The sequence below is a fragment of the Myxocyprinus asiaticus genome, chromosome 29, assembly GCF_019703515.2.
Source record: "Myxocyprinus asiaticus isolate MX2 ecotype Aquarium Trade chromosome 29, UBuf_Myxa_2, whole genome shotgun sequence".
Lineage (NCBI taxonomy): Eukaryota > Metazoa > Chordata > Actinopteri > Cypriniformes > Catostomidae > Myxocyprinus > Myxocyprinus asiaticus.
Window position 1 is genome coordinate 23,831,755 of NC_059372.1, and position 14,005 is coordinate 23,845,759.

Consider the following 14,005-nt stretch of genomic DNA (forward strand, 5'->3'; position numbering starts at 1 on the left):
TGAAAAGTGACTGGGTGACATTAAACTTGACAAAACACAGATTTGGTTTTACTATGCACCAAATAAAGTACTATATCTTTTTTTAACAGACTGCTCAAAAGTTTAAATATCTGTGCAATGTGGTGTAATGGTATAAGAGACATTTGAATTAGCGCATGGGACAGCACAAGGAAATACAGCTACAATTATTTACACAAAACATTTAACATTTCCAGACTGCAAACCTTTTCAAAGCCATATCTTTTCAATATGTGCAGAAAAATGAAAACAATGGACTAAATTAATGGACGATTTTAGTGCCAACACCCACAACCAATCAATTTCAATAAGCAAATTTAATTATGACCGTTATATTTGAAATGGTCCTAGTATTGCTGTCTAGTTTAGTTTATTACTTCATTGCATCCAATCTGCTAAAAGCAATTACCAATAAATCCAACTCCATTTTGAACCATTGGCAGAGAAGCTTTTATAAAATAATTCAAACACACAGCAAGTAAAACTATCACTTTTAAATGTACAGACTTTCTCGTGGAATCTAATGACCCTCCAAATAAAACATCAAATGTTCAAATAACCCTTCAGAGAAATCAGTTCCCTCTGCCATTTTCAGTTTTGTGTTTCTCACTGCTATTTTAGAACTCAAAAACAGAGAACTACAACACCTCATCTTAATTCTGGAGTAAAGGTCAGGCATGATCTTATGAGATGGAGTGTGAACAGTGTATGTAAACTTACAGTGTTTAATGCGTTAAGTGTAGTGTCGTCTCGTGAGGCGGCGAGGCAGCCATCCTCCGTTGACCCCCCATCGCACATCCCTGCAAACGCTGCCATGCTCCTGAAAACCAGAGAAAGAAAGAACATTGATAAAGCTGCCGCTGGCAACTACACATTGTACAATATGCTAGAAAGGTAGGAATAGGGGGCTTACCTGGCTGCCCGCAGGTACATGAGCAGGTCACAGTCATTGACCCCAGGCATCCAGACCAGCTCCTCATTTTCAGTCACCATCGGACCTCCAGGAGAGGGAAAGGGCTGCAGCTCTGGCAGCTTGGCCTAATTTGGCAAAGAGCAGAAGGCACAGACAACTGCTGTCACAACACAAATAGCACTAGCGATGAGTGCTAAATATCAAATTTCATATTCATTTAATACCCCTCACCCATGTATCAGGGAGACAGATGGGTGTGAACAGTCACTGAAGATTAGTATCGCAAAAACCTCACTTGAATAAATGAGACTATACATTATTCTACTTCTACTGTGAACAGACCATATATTTAAACTAGACTTTTCTTGCCATGACGAACCTCGCCCCCACAATGCTAGGGTGTTGTCAGGATGCTGATATGTAGCTGCTATGTGGTTGCTAGGTTGTTGTTGGTGGTTACTAGGTAGTTGCTTACTAGCCCCAGTCAAAAGAGCCCACCCTCAAGACTCAAAGACTCCTTATTCTCATCCCTCCTTCAATAATAGTTAATGGGATTTTTTGAGCTGGTTTATTATTCACCATGCAATAAAATCGTAAGTCTGATTGCTTAGTAATAGAAATAATAGCAAACCTCTCCTCATCGAGCCACACAATTTGAAGTATCACATGTCCTTAACACAAAGGGTGCAGGATGAGTTACGTGCATAAATTTAATACAGAAGGTTAGGGGTTTACGACAAACCCCTAACTCTAAGAATGAACAAACACCACTAATAAATATGATATTAACACGGAATAGAGGACAGAGTTATAACAGTGGTGATATCTGACGTGCTAAACACCTTTGAATGGCATTTGGAAGCAGGTCTGTATGATCCTTACCCATGTTTCATGTCCTTTTAACTAACCTAACTCTAACCTAAACCCCTTAGATGAAATGCTGCCAAAATAAAATAAAAAAAATCATGTGCTCAAATTAATTCTGAGAGCAATAAAAGAGCAAACCTCCTTCCTAATTATAGTTTCCAAAAATAGGCATTACAATATGGTTATGTTAACTGATTTTTATTGGTTTTCCAGAAAAAATAAATAAATACTAGGCTATATTGCGATATCTATTGTTATCGTGATATAAAATGTATTCATATCGTGATATAAGATTTTGGTCATATCGATCACCCCTACTCCCTGCCCTGGGCGCCAACATGTTTGCGTGAAGTGACACACACCTGCATCTCGACAAAATGGCCGTTGAAGATTTCTGCACGAGTTTCCAAGTTAGAAGTCTGACAAAGTGTCATTCCGTTGCACTTTCACCAGCTGAAAGGTGGAAATTCCAACTCTCCGAGTTGAATGGAATGCTTCATGAATCACCACAGCAACAACAATACGGAGCATCGTGGCTTTCCCCACAGAAGCGAACACTTGGGGACACGTACTCACACACACACACACCCCAGGCGCGTGTGGTAGTGGACTCCACGTGCTGCGAGTGTTTCAAACAGCTAGACAGAGTGCAGCATCTTCAAAACTGAACTTCAACTTAACACGCATAATAAAAACGCGATGGTTATGACATCTCCAGTTAAGCCAACATAGATTTGAAAATAGACGGTTCAGACAGTCTCTAAAAAAAACTGGTGCGCGCTTACTAAGATTACTATGGTAACCTGAAGGAAGAACAGACAGACGTGCATTGTGCACATTCTTTCATTTAGTTGGGCAGCAAATCTTCACATAATGTCAAAATGTGATACATTATATTTTGATTATGCAATCTTTTGTACATTTTGTAATAGATTATTTTATAACAGCCTATAATAATGAACAGACAATACACTGGAACAAGATGCAATGCAGCAGCCAAAGACGTTTGTCAGACACATTATTATATATACAGTTATGTACATGTCATTGCCCCTCGAGTACTCGACGAGTAAAATGACATGTATGCCCACCCCTAACAAATACCCGGTGCCACAGGGTGTACTAAATGTTTTTGTATATTAATTTGTAGCAGCCAAGCATATTTGGAATCATGCAAATGTGTAATTAAAGTAAATCTGGAGCTCAGCTTACGCAAGTAAACGGAACCAAACTCTGAGCCCTCCAAGCACGGGATGGAGTTGTGGAGCACATAACTTTGAACGAGCAGACTATTTATTTAATTAAATCGAAACCCTTTCTGCTTTAATAATCACACAAGGTCTTATCGCAATTTTGATTTAATTTTGACTGTGCAGCTCTACATCGAACTAACATTCATTTCTCTCAGTAAGTTTTAAAGATCCATCTTTGGGTTGGATCGATATCCATGGTGTGCCATGGTAGCCTGTGTTAACCGGCTCTATAGTACTTTATTACCTCAAACTTCATCTAAAGTAATTTGAAGTAACCCAGGGCAGAGGTCCTGCCGTTGGTTTCACTCCACATGATAATTCTAACGAATCTTTGGGAGGATATACACACTATAAAACAACTGACATTAATTGCTGGTGTTGCTCAGTCTTTTTCATTGTGTACCATCTTCTTTAGTGATCTTCCCTATGGGTTTTCCATTTCAGACCACCGTGACAATTCCTAATTCCCATAAAACACTGCTGAATGTGTCTAATAAATCCCACACCCTCCAAGCTGCCAATTTCCAAACGGACTACTCCATTGTGGCATGAAAAATCCATTAGCAATCTTCTTGAATGTACTAGTAGGATACATTAAACTAAAGTATCTAGGTGACAGAAGATCAGCAGTAATATCTATGCTGTCCTTGCACTTGTCAATTAAGCTGTTGCCTAATATAAGCTTGAGATATTGTGTGTTCAATTTTAATAAGCAATGTCACAAAGAGCGGGGTGGGGGGGTTAAGGTAACATTAAATATTTGTAGACAGTGTGTGAACAGATACCTGGTGACTAGGACCAACTCGAATCTCCCCTTGTGTACTGTTTAATCGCCTGAAAGAGAAGCAGAGAAAAAAAAATATATAAGTGGCATATCTGTCATCACCTTTAGGCTACAAGAACCATTTTAGAAGCTTTATTTAGAGGTTCTATTTTTCTAAAATCATCTAGAAAGCCCAGATAGTGTTTTTGGGATATTTATAAAATGAATGCAGAATTCATACAATATAATGCCAGAGTGTAAACACTGTGGTTTAAACCAATAGGGACAACAAAAGCACAAAAGGTGGGGAACAGCAGAGTTGATGTTTCTCATCGTTTATGTGGCGGTACACTATAAAAGCACCCAAAAGGCCAGATGATAACCAGGGGGAGAGGAGCCCTGAAATGGCTGCTGTTATAAACCCCCAGTAACCATGGCAACTACAATTTAATAATAGTGTTCCAATCTCCAGCTGCAGCGGATTAAAGAAAATGACAAGATGTTCCTTTTGAAAAGCCTTCCCCGCTCTGTTGCCATGACAACAGCACCAATTTTCATATAGCTAGGCACAGAGCAGGGCCCAGAAACTGTCACTATGATTTGCGTCCAGAGCAACTCTCACTCCACTGCCAGGCTGGCTGCTTGAACCTGGCTGCAAAGTGATGCGAGGTTAGGGCCGCAAATCACATCCCCTTCTTCTGGGTACATTTCATACACAACCATTCTCCCCCTCCAGCACATCCACTAAATTCTGACCAAAAAAAAAAAGAGCTCTGTCAATGCAGGAAATTCCACACTGAAACAAATATGGCAGGCAGATGAATAAAGTAGACAGGCTTGAATTATAAGCCTATTTCAACATGAGCCAAAGCATGAGGTGTTCAAAGTTTTTAAGAGTCTAATACTAATTCTTGGGACTTCTATAATGAAAGACAAATCCACATGAAATAAACAGCCAAGCAAGCAATATTGCGCTCTTGTCTGAAACTGAATCTGCTGTGAGATGACGGTGATAATGGAGGGAAGATATAACTCGGCCGGTTTCCTAAACATTCTGCAGGCTCTGCATTTTTTTTTTTTTTTTTTAGAGAGTCTGAATAGAGATTGATCTGAATGCTGCCATGCCAGAGTACGACCGCACACTGTGTGTGTTAAAAAAAAAGCAATCTCTCCTACATTGAGAAAACGTGAAAAATTTGGCCAATGGAGGAAAATTATGAATACTTCAAATTCACTTTTTGCCTCTAAAAATGTAAATGAGTAAATATTAAGTTAAAAAAAAGGATAGGTTATATCTAGGGGTCGATCGATATGGGTATTTTAATGGCTGATGCAGATCCCGATATCTAGAGAGTAGGATGGCTGATATAAATGCAGGTAAACATAATACAATTTAACAACAGTAAATCATACGTACACAAAATTTCTGAAGTGAAACAAACACTTATTGTATGCAATATTTTAGGGCTGCAACAACTAATCGATAAAATCGATTATTATCAATAATGGAAATCAGACAACAAATTTAATTATTGATCAGTTGGATCTATGCTGCAAGCCCGGAGAAGCTCCATCAGTGATGTCACTTTACAGCTCAGTGAAAAATGTGTTGCATGATGAAACTTGTTTGAAAAACAACAGAGACAAGCTGAAGCAGAAAAAACATGTCCCTAGTTCTCCAGCACACAAGACCACTTTATAAACACCTCAAAGAAGATCATAATAAGCATTCAGTTTAATGTGGAGCTGCTTCAGGTGCGTTGTCAGATTGATTGTGCTGTCTGATGCACAGTTGTTTCTCTTCAGCACATAACTTACATTTTACCGCTATTTTCTATGTTTTATTCATGTATACATGTTATGAAATAAAAAAAAAAAAAACTGTTTTTACCCCATGCGAGTTTCCGTTAAATTTCACTGAGCAAGCGGTGCATTGCATCAATCAAACCGATCGCAAAGGAGAAAGGGAGCGGTGGAGCGCAATCACCTTAACTGGTACAACTTCATACCGCGATTTCAGTTTCAATGTAATAATTTGTGGAGCTCATGGATATAACACTGATGTCTCAGAGGTCAAGGTGTGTTGGTTTTTAAAGTGTTCTAGATGATTTTTCCTTATGCAAGCGCATATTCCTTATGCATGTAATACAATGAGCACTGGGATGAGACTTTCCAGCGCTATGGTGAATCTGCACTGTGTTTACAGATGATTGTACTGTATTAAACTGTGTATATAATGCTGAATATAATGTATAATAATACTAAGGATTCTGATAATTGATAGTCCTCCTGATAATGCCAAATGTAATGTCTGATTTCACCAGTAAATTTATACCGTGACAAAAACGTACAATATTCATTTAAAATACTTGAAATATATACAATCAGTGACTGTGTTCAAGCATATGTATCTAACAATTATGTATTTTTCAGCTGGGCAGAATTATTAATATTTCTGTTCTGGTGTCACAATTGCCCTCTGCTGGGCTGATTTTTTTGTCCCACTCCATCCCCAATGGGTCATCATATGAATAATGAACAGTATTTTTTGTAAAGATTTAGAAGTAAATGAAAGGAACTGTTTTGCATATGTCCTAAAAGTAATAATAATAATAAAATATAGCCGCAATCGACTATTGTCGGGGGCCAAGCACATATGGGGAGATGACCAAAACAAACAAATTTGACAGAAAAGATCCTGTGGACAGCTATTTTGGTGTGAAATTTCACCTGCTTTGAGCACAGTTGCAAAAATAAGATTGTCTTAAATTATAGTGCCCCCTAGCATAGAAAATTAATGAAACTCATTATGTTACCTCAGAGTGTTCTCTCGTCCATGTGTACAAATTATAAATTTGAAAATTGCACTCACAAGATACAGGCTAATTAGTCATTACACACTCAAAACATATTTGCTTATATCTTTGGAACAATTCGATGCAACATTTCTTTTGATAATGTTTTGTCTAGAGGGTCTGTAGATAATTTTTACAGTAAATAATTTTTTTAAAGTAGTGCCCGACCGATTTATCAGTCGGCCGATATTAGCCTTTCACAGATTTATCGTATTGCCATACATGTTTTCCAATATGCGCAGATATTAAAACTTTTTTTTTCTTCAGAAAATATAATGCTGAAAACAATGCTTGGGGTGATTTAGAATTGGTGTCATAACGTAGTTTGTCCAGCAGAGCACGCTCCAACTCCACTGTTTACAGAGCTGAGCTGATGGTGATTCAGCAGACAGTGCGGAGTTAAGCGGTGTCTTCACGGTAAGTTGCTAACTGGTTTGTGAAATACATACTGGAAAGTAAATAAACAATGACCCCATCATTTTCCCTTTTCAATATAACTAATATAATGTTAACCCTGTCCCTGACAACTATGTCACTCATGTTTATCACATTTGTTTGCTATGTTAGCCAGCTATAGTTTGTCAGTGCAGTCTTTTTGCAGCTCAGCAGACAACGGTGCAGTGGTGGATTGTGTCTGTTGAGTGTTGATTTCACACTACGTTGTTACCTAGTTGATGAGATGCAATGCTGGAAAGTAAAATAATCAACGTCCATCTTTTACTCTCCGTGACAACGAGCTAATAGCTAACTAGCTAATCACGTAGCTACTTTCATTGTTGTCAGCTGAGTGGAAGCTAATGTGTAAACATGTATTCAAACTGTTTTGTTCAGGATTCACAGTTTGGTACCCCCTTCAACTGAACAATTCCAGTCGTTGCATTTACAAAATTTAATATTTAAAAGTCTGGTTTTCCACTGTTGAATAGAAGAATACGATGTAACACTGCTGCAGCTGTTTATCTCTTGACTCGGCAGCAGCGAACCATGAGTTATTGTTTGTGATTGTTTTGTTATACAGTGAACCATGAGTTATTGTTTGTGACTGTTTTGTTATACATTAACAGCGAAATATTGCTGATGGTGTTTTGATAAGCAAGAAAACTGTACTTTAGTACAATTTAGAGGTACTTGTACTTTACTTGAGTATTACCATGGCATTTTCTATTAGTTTATACTTCCACTCCACTACATTTCAGAGGGAAATATTGTACTTTTCCCACTGCATTTATTTTTTTAAAAGCTATAGTCATTAGTTAATTTTCAGATCAATATTTTATATGTAAAATATATGATCAGTTCAAATTAACTGTTATCTATAAATTTAAAAAATACCCATCTTAAAAATGCCCAGCTTAAATAAAATGTTCTTTCCTACAGATGGCTGAAAAGCGACTGCAAAATTAACTATATCGGCCACCATATCGGTAATTGGTGAATTTGTGAAAATTGGTATCGATCTCAAAAATCCCATATCAGACGGCCTCTAATACCAAGTTTCTTGAGAACTGGGCAAACAGCCTAGGATGAGTTCGAAAAAGTAGGTTATTCGAATAAACTGAAATTGTAAAAACAATTGCGGAAATGGAAATTTCAAGTGACCATATCATTGTGGGGCACTGGTGGATTCAGAGAAGCTACAAATTTGTTTTGTAGCCTATATGGTTCCAGAGTTATGAGCAAAAACGCGAATTAGCTAATTATTTTTTGACTGATGTCACAAAATTTGATATGCAGCTTTGAGTTGATACCCTGCTTGTGTATAGTAATTTCCATAACCCTCAGCCATTCCAAATATGAGTTATAAGGTGCTAAAATTTGATTGGCCGGTGGTGGTAATTTTTGTTAATTTGTTGAATCGATTTTTTAAGAATATGTTAGCATATAAACCAAATATGATGCATACTTAATTTGAACTTTTTTGCTCAAACGGCTGCAAAGTTATGACAGTTTTTTTTAGTGTAGCGACCCCTTGGGGCGGAATTGTACGAAACTTTGTTGACATCTTCTAAATGTCCTGTTGACTATGTGCACTGGGTTTGGTTACATTTGGAGTTTGCGATGAGTAAATATTGATCAATTACTCAAATCGCGCTAAACCAAAGGAATTGTATCGTTAATATCTTTGGAACGATTTGACGTATTGTTTTTATAACTTTTTGTCAGGAGGGTCTGTAGATGATGTATACCAAATTTAATGCTGATCGGACTAACGGTCTAGGAGGAGTTTGAAAAGTAGGTTTTTAAAAAAAATTCAAAATGGTGGAAAAAAAAAATAGACAAATTAAATTGGAGATATACATTTTGTAGGGCTTGACTCAAGGAATCAGATTTTCGATTCTAGCCCTTACGGTTGCCAAAATGGAAAAGTGTTTATTATAGTGCCAACTAGGGTCAGATGGGTGTGCATTTGTGTGCCTGAGAAGTGAGGGGGATTTGGGATCATCCTTCTAAGTTTGGCATCTCCACGACTTACGGTCTCTGATGCCCAGACACTTTTAAGGCAGAAAAAAAAAAAAGAAAATCAGTACAATTACAATAGTGTTCCAGCAGCTTTGCTGAGTATAGAATCGAGAATTCAGTACTGTAAATTGAACCAAATCCATACGCCCTTTATAATTTTTTTTATTTATAAAATAGTGACATTTTGATTTTTATCCGATTAAATCGAAGAAATAATTGAAGAATCATCAATTATCAAAATAATCGATAGTTACAGCCCTACAATATTTACTCAAATCTGAACAAACTTGAAAAGAGAAAACTTTGAAAACAAAAGTGTTTACTATCCATTGACAAATCTACTGGTAGATTTTAGGTAGGTAATGTTAACACTTCTGTTAATCGGCCAAGCTAACACAATTATGATAACACGTTATTATTAAAATAGTATTTCTTAAGACAAAATGGGCAAATATGAAGGCATAAAAAAAATAAAAAATAAAAACTATAAATACAAAATCGTTACTTTAACACATCCAAAGCTGTCAATTTCAGAAAGTTAAGACAAGGTCTCTGTGATAAGTCTGACCCTGTATATATTATGAATCAAACACAGTTCTGTTCATTGATTTTTCACTTATTTGGACATCCTCCTACCATATATAATCTTTGGCCAGATGATGAAGTGAGTAGTTAATTTGCAGTGACAAACTAAAGCGCCACCATTTATCTCAGTATGAGTCTGGCTCAAAATACAAGTAAAACAGCAACATGTGTGAACATTCATCATGTAAGGAAAGTTACTGGCGAGACATCCTTTGAATCAAAAGGTCAGATAATTGCACTGGATGGGCAAATTAAAAATATCAGCATGATCCTGTTGTTCTGACATGTGCATGAAAACACAAAATCACATTGCTTGTTTGCTATGTGCTCAGTAAATGCATTTCAATAAAACTCTTAAATCTAAACCTTTTGTGGTAGCAAAAGCATTTTGAATATGGATGCAATAAACAGTTTTTAAAGTTTTGTTAAATTGCAAATCCACTTCCTGTCTGATGTTACATGTCTTTTGCTTAATTTTACCAATATATAGCACATGACGTGCTGTCAAAACAAGCACAACATCCTGCATATTTTTACTCGACCACGCGTACAGCAATCAAGCCTGGCCCCGCCCCCTCCATCAGTATCCTCCAATCACAGCGCGGCTATGAGACGATCATAACACACTGGATCAACACAACCAGTGTCCCAACTTTACTGACACATCTAATAAAATCCCTAAAACAGAAGCTTTACACTTAATGTCTGAAAGAGTGGACAAAGAAACACTTCTCCCTGTGACATGTCATAGCGACTGTAAACAGAATATTACATATTACAATGTAATTCAAAGTCCTGACTAGCTTGCTTTCTTATATTCAACTATTTACAACATAGATTGAAGTTTAAATGGCGCCCATATGCAAACCGCCGTTTTATTTCTTCAATGCAAAGCATGAATGTGAGCAAACAGCGCTGACATTAGCACACACTGAAGTACTGTAACCTGTATTAGCACAGACGGCTAATGCTAGTGACAGCAACAGATAAACAAATCCGATAGTATTGTCAACGCGATATAAAGCACAGAGATCTTTCATAAAGATAAACACGCACACAGCATTGCAGCGCGAGACGAGTCAGTAACTATGAATCGCGCGGATCGCGTGAACAGGTGAAGACGCGCATGCAAACGTACCTGCGCGGACTGAACAGGTCGTCCATGTCGGAGCCACAGCTACGGTTTTGTTTGGACAATGTGAGGAATAAAGTCTCCCCTCGCACCTATTTGTGGAGGTACTCAAAATGGAGGTGCACGCATTCAGTCGGACAGCTTTTACACTGAGCTTGTGCAGTGACCTCAGCTTTCCCGAACCGACAGACAACACTGAGCATGTGCCGCGACCTCACTTAAACATGCACGCAGAAGAATCACAGCCCATCTCTCCTGCACACACACACACCATGCTGCTGCTGCATACCAAACAAGCAGGAGGAGGGAGTGGAGAGGGCGATAGACTGTGATTGAGCGGAGGACCCATGAAGGGGACTCTCAACCAGCAACTGCAAACCATTCCTGTCTGTGTATCAGACACAGAATCTCAACCCCCAAACCACCCCCTCTCTTTCATTCCCTTCTCCGTGGGCCCCTAATGCACCCCATTATTGGAACATCACATGACTATGGTAATAGGTCCTACAATAATCCTGCTTTTCCCTGACACAAGAATTCAGGCTATGAATCTAAAACACAAAGGAATGGGGGGTTCTCCCTATTCATGCCAATTTTGCATGGATATTTAACAGAGATATCACATAAGGAGCACTGACATTGACCATTAGAGATATTTAATAATCTCAATGCATTTATTTTAATTCATTTAAATATATTTAATGTAATAAAATATATTTAAAAATGCAAACATATCCACATGAAAGTATCGTATCACTAGAACCTGGTCTGAACAAAAAATGTTTATTTACAAGGCAGGCTGAACCAAACGAATTTAAATGTCTCATAACCAACAGCCAGAATGCACACAGTTTGATGCATTCAAATATGAAAGACATAACCTACCTAATTTACTCTACAATTTCTAATTCTGGCTAATGCAGCTTTTCAAGGAGAGTATTAAAGCATGTCTAAAATAAACAGAGGTGCTGGTTTTGTTATCTGGGGTCTAAAAACTGGAAACAGCTAGGTTTTGAATTTGGCTTTTCTTGGGACTTCTCAAAATAATTTTCTGCTGCTTATGAACTACATACAACAAACACCACTTTTCTCCATCTTCTAAACAATTTGGCTTTAGTCTGGGAGAAAGCAGCTCACTAACTAAAGATATACACAGGTAGTATGATGTGAACACAGACAATTTCCTTTAAAATCATATAGGCAAGGAAATAAAACATTCAGTGGCCATTCTTTGGGCAAAACCAGGACAATTAGTACATTAGGTTATAAACTTTACTTAGTGTCTTAAAGGGATAGTTCACTCACAAATGAAAAATTCTCTCATCATTTAATCAACCTAATACCATCCCAGATGTGTATGACATTAAAACAATATCTCAGCTCTGTAGGTCCATACAATGCAAGTGAATCGTGGCCAGAATTGTGAAGCTCCAAAAAGCACATAAAGGCAGCATAAAATGAATCCATAAGACTCCAGTGGTTAAATCCATATCTTCAGAAGTGATACGATAGGTGTGGGTAAGAAACAGATCAATATTCAAGTCTTTTACTATTAATCTCCACTTTCACATTCTTCTTTTATTTATGGCAATTCACATTCTCTGTGCACCTACTGAGCAGGGAGGAGAATTTATAGTAAAAAAGGACTTAAATATTGATCTGTTTCTCACCCACACTTATAATACCGCTTCAGAATACATGGATTTAACCACTAGAGTCTTATGGATTACTTTTATGCTGCCTTTGTGCTTTTTGGAGCTTCAAAGTTTTGCATTGTAAGGACCAACAGAGCTGCGATATTCTTCTAAAAATCTATGTTTGTGTTCTGCAGAAGAAAGTCATACACATCTGGGATGGAATGAGGGTGAGTAAATTATGGAAGAATCTTCATTTTTGGGTGAACTACCCCTTTCTTACATAGTCCTAAATTATTATTACTACAATATAACTTTTACTATGTGACTTGCATTTCAAACTTATAAGCTACAACAATATCCTACAACATCCATTTCTTGCCCTCTAAGCTGCACTGGCTTAGAGGGCATACTGTCATATAGGGCATATTATGATGACATACTGTCATATAGGGCATATTATGATGACATACTGTCATCATAATATGGCAGTATGTATTTATGAGATAATGACTGGAATAGAGGTCGACCGATATATTGGTTTTGCCGATTAATCGGCGCTGATAACAGATTTCTGGAACTATCGGTTACCGGCAGACAAGGCTGAGAGGACGCTAACATTAAAGCTAAACTCAAGCGGTTAGAACAATGTGACAAAAATACATGCAAGTCCTACCCAAATGTTTAAATGTCACGATTGTTACCATCTATTTGCATTAGTTTATATTCAGTTGGTCACGTTTATGCATTCGTTAGCCAGCTAAGTTGCATATTTAATGCTAGTGATGAGAAAGCAAATTAATATCTTCATGCAGCCGAGACAATTGTATCAACAAATCAGAAACGCATATGATTTCAATAAAAAAAAAATTATCCACACTGTAATACGCTGACTTCAGATCGATCAAATTCTTGCACTAAAAAGGCTAGACACAGCGCAACAAATACAGTTTAACAGAAAGCAGTTGTCTCAATATGCTTTTAAAGTTCATTTTAATTAGACACATCATCTAAAAAACAGCGCTCCTGCACAAGACGCTGAATAAACAAAAACAATGGGAAACAAAGACGTTCGTCTAGTGTGCGTTTACATAGAAAAACAAATGGATGGTTGCAAAAGCCTTCGGTGCGAACAGCCCCTTTCAGTTGGTGGAGGTCTTTGGCCATTGCATCTTGCTCTCTTATAAGCATTTCTCAGATTAAGCAATGAGTTGTTTAAATGCTTTGTCAGGAAAGGAGTTCAACTTGGAAACGTGTGTCTCGAGATCCACACGTTCGGTTCCAGTCTGTTGTGTTCCATCTTTTTGAACAGCCCCTGGCCTGGGCTCATAGTTTGAGCCGCTTCACCACTGAGTTCAGCCGAATACCACTGCTATCTGTGAATATTGCTACTCTACATACAACTGTACTGAATAAAAAACAATGTGGTATTTCGCTGTTATTATGAAGTTTGAGTCTGGAGTAATATGAATCAGTGCAAGTGTAACACAATGTGAACTGTCTATTGAAGGGTTTTCCCCCCTCA

General features: G+C 37.6%; 1 protein-coding gene across 6 annotated transcripts in view; it reads right to left on the reverse strand.

Annotated features, from left to right (window-relative positions):
* The window catches only part of rerea (arginine-glutamic acid dipeptide (RE) repeats a), a 232,275-nt gene that overhangs the window by 41,616 nt on the left and 176,654 nt on the right, over positions 1-14,005 (reverse strand). For 4 of the 6 annotated variants that reach the window (XM_051662993.1, XM_051662992.1, XM_051662994.1 and 1 more), the window contains exons 7-9: positions 3,837-3,885; positions 932-1,056; positions 739-838 (exon numbers count right to left, since the gene is read on the reverse strand). In XM_051662993.1, coding sequence (XP_051518953.1) covers positions 739-838; positions 932-1,056; positions 3,837-3,885 — 274 coding nt within the window. Of the gene's footprint in view, positions 1-738; positions 839-931; positions 1,057-3,836; positions 3,886-10,852; positions 11,089-14,005 lie in introns of those variants that run through there. The other 2 variants (XM_051662996.1, XM_051662995.1) reach the window with 2 other exon arrangements.